Source organism: Benincasa hispida, chromosome 3, assembly GCF_027475165.1.
Source record: "Benincasa hispida cultivar pf3 chromosome 3, pf3_genome.v1.1, whole genome shotgun sequence".
NCBI classification, from domain to species: Eukaryota; Viridiplantae; Streptophyta; class Magnoliopsida; order Cucurbitales; family Cucurbitaceae; genus Benincasa; species Benincasa hispida.
The window spans coordinates 18,107,393-18,109,965 of NC_143480.1; the positions used below are offsets into that span (position 1 = coordinate 18,107,393).

The 2,573-nt window shown below is 35.8% G+C and overlaps 1 protein-coding gene across 1 annotated transcript; it reads right to left on the minus strand.

Annotated features, from left to right (window-relative positions):
- Positions 1-421: 421 nt before the first annotated feature.
- On the minus strand, positions 422-967 carry LOC150037080 (uncharacterized). The gene is made up of 2 exons (XM_090311870.1): positions 787-967; positions 422-561 (listed from the first exon to the last, which is right to left on the minus strand). The coding sequence occupies exons 1-2, from the start codon at positions 965-967 to the stop codon at positions 422-424; spliced, it is 321 nt and encodes a 106-aa protein (XP_090167996.1).
- Between the last annotated feature and the right edge of the window lie 1,606 nt (positions 968-2,573).

Below are 2,573 nucleotides of genomic sequence, written 5' to 3' on the forward strand. Positions count from 1 at the left end.
TTAACTCACCCTCTTCTACAATGAAATTAATTCTTGACATTAATTTCAAATTAGGTTTGTGTGATATAACCCCCTTCTAAAACTAAATTAATTCCTATCATTAATTTCCAAATTGAATAATTTCAACGTCAATCCATTAATTTCAAATTTGAATAATTTAAACGTCAATCCATTAATTTCCAAATTGAATAATTTCAACGCTAATAGTTAAATCTCACAATTACACTTAAGTCCAAAAATTCCAAAAATGCCTTTAATTGATAAAAATTACTAAAATTGCATAAATAATAAAAATTCAAGGTGTTACATTCTTCCCTCCTTAAAGAACTTTCGTCCTCGAAAGTTCATTCCTGAAAAAGCTCCGAGTATTAGGCCTTCATCTCATCTTCTCACTCCCAGGTAGTTTCCTTGAATTGTGGTTCTACCACAGGACTTTCATAAATGCAATTTCCCGGAGGCGTAATGTCTTTACTTCTCTGGCGAGGATCTCTACAGGTTTCTCCTCGTAGCTCAAGTTTTCGTTCAACTGCAAGGGCTCGAAGTCAACTACATGGGATAAATCTGTCACATACTTCCTCAACATTGAAACATGGAAGATATTATGAACTAAAGACAGTGCTAGGGGCAATGCTAAAAGGTAAGCTACGGGGCCAATTCACTCCAAGACCTCGAAAGGCCCAATAAATCTCGGACTCAGCTTCCCTTTCCTACCAAACCTCATAATACCTTTCATAGGTGCCACCTTTAAGAACACTTTATCACCAGTCTCAAATTCTAGGTCCTAACGTCTCACATCGGCATAGCTTTTCTGTCTGCTTTGAGCTGTTTGTATACGAGCCCTGATCTTCTGTATTGCCTCATTCGTGGTCTGTACTAGCTCAGGTCCTAGCAACTTTCTCTCTCCTATTTCATCCCAACAAGCAGGAGACCTGCAACTCTTCTCATATAAGGCCTCCAATGGCGACATGCTAATACTAGTATGGTGACTATTAATATAAGCAAACTTCATGAGATGCAAATGAGAGTCCCAACTCCTTGAAAACTCCACCCACAAGCACATAACATATTCTCCAGTTTTTAGTTCAAACACTTTATTTGACCATCAATCTGTGGGTGGAAAGCTGTAATAAATTTTGACTGAGTATCCAACACCTTCTGGGAGACTTTTTCAAAAAAAATGGATGTAAATTATGGGTCGTCGTTTGACATAACTGAAACTAGTATCAAAAGAGGTGTGTCAATCCCTTTCCATATATAACTATGAAACTTAAGATGCCAAAAACCAACAATACTTTAACACGTTCAAGCTGAGAACTATGAAAACTGTCATGAGCTTAAGAAAGTCTTATCCACTAAAAACATATATCTGAGCTCACCATTCTGTCACAAGGAAAACTTCATATGTGTAGTGGAGAAACTGGTCATGCTATATAATGCGTCATCTGAAGATACGTACCAGAATAAATCTGCTCAACTGAATACTGCTTCTACTGTAGAAGTGTCGACTGTGATGTCTCTCTTAGGGTCTATATGTCTGAGAATAAATCTGTCTAATTAGATCTCACATTCATGAGAAACTCATCATGAGGCTCTATACTATCATGGGCTATAAAACTTGCTTGAGCCAATCCTCATATTATCCTTTAGCCTTAAAACAATCACATATCATTACTTAGACCCTGCTGCAGATGAGTCTAAAATGCCCTCTGAAAATGAGGTTTTGAAGTTCTTGGATGCTAAAGTAGCAGTCAATTGATAACACATTTCCATAACCTTGTAATAACCGTAATTGATCCCTGAAGTTAGTTTTTACGATAAAACCTTCTTGATTCATAAGTCATAGCTTGAATTACTCATACTCCCTAGAGCTAGTTAACTCATTGCCCATGCAAGGGAAAACATACTATCCTGTACTGCTCCAAACCCACATATAGCAACTTCTTGTTATCAACTCAACTTTATTACCAATCTATTCCTTATGCCAATGGTGATATTAGAAGATCCAACTTACTTACTTTGATGCATTTACCACTTTTGTCTGCCTCGAGCTGGATTAATTTCCTTTTTCAATCAAATGGATGGTCTTGCTAGTTCATGTTTCGAACTTGCACACTACGTCAGAATCCCTTAAATCTTACTAATGCCCTAATGGTTTACCTTTTAACTAATGAAACCTCAACATACCATGTCAATAGTTCTTGAACATCTACTGTTACTAGTAACTCTATTTTAGCTTATCCCTTCTCAAACTTTTATTTTGGTAACAGATTCTTGTGTTAAAAAAAAAGTTCCATACCAATAACCTATGTAAGCTATCTTTCCATCCAACTCATACTCTCCTAAAGTTCCACATGATAATGAGATATTTTTCTTTTACATCAAAACAAATTCTTCGTAACCCCTCATGTCATGTCTCCAAACCATACATAACTAGGAGTTTTGAACATATTAAATTCCTTTCTATTTCCAAAAGAGTAAACTTTCTTGGATACTTTTTTTTTTAAAGTAGAACATAATCTCTTTACTAAAGTATATTTACTTAACTCCTCCATAAGTATTATCTCTCTCACTAA

Bases quoted from the DNA above. Each gene is read 5' to 3' on its own strand.
- LOC150037080 (XM_090311870.1), bottom strand. From the start codon at position 967: ATGTCGCCATTGGAGGCCTTATATGAGAAGAGTTGCAGGTCTCCTGCT. The intron at 562-786 runs GTTAGGACCTAG...AGTATGTGACAG, and splicing joins AAGCTATGCCGATGTGAGAC to ATTTATCCCATGTAGTTGAC.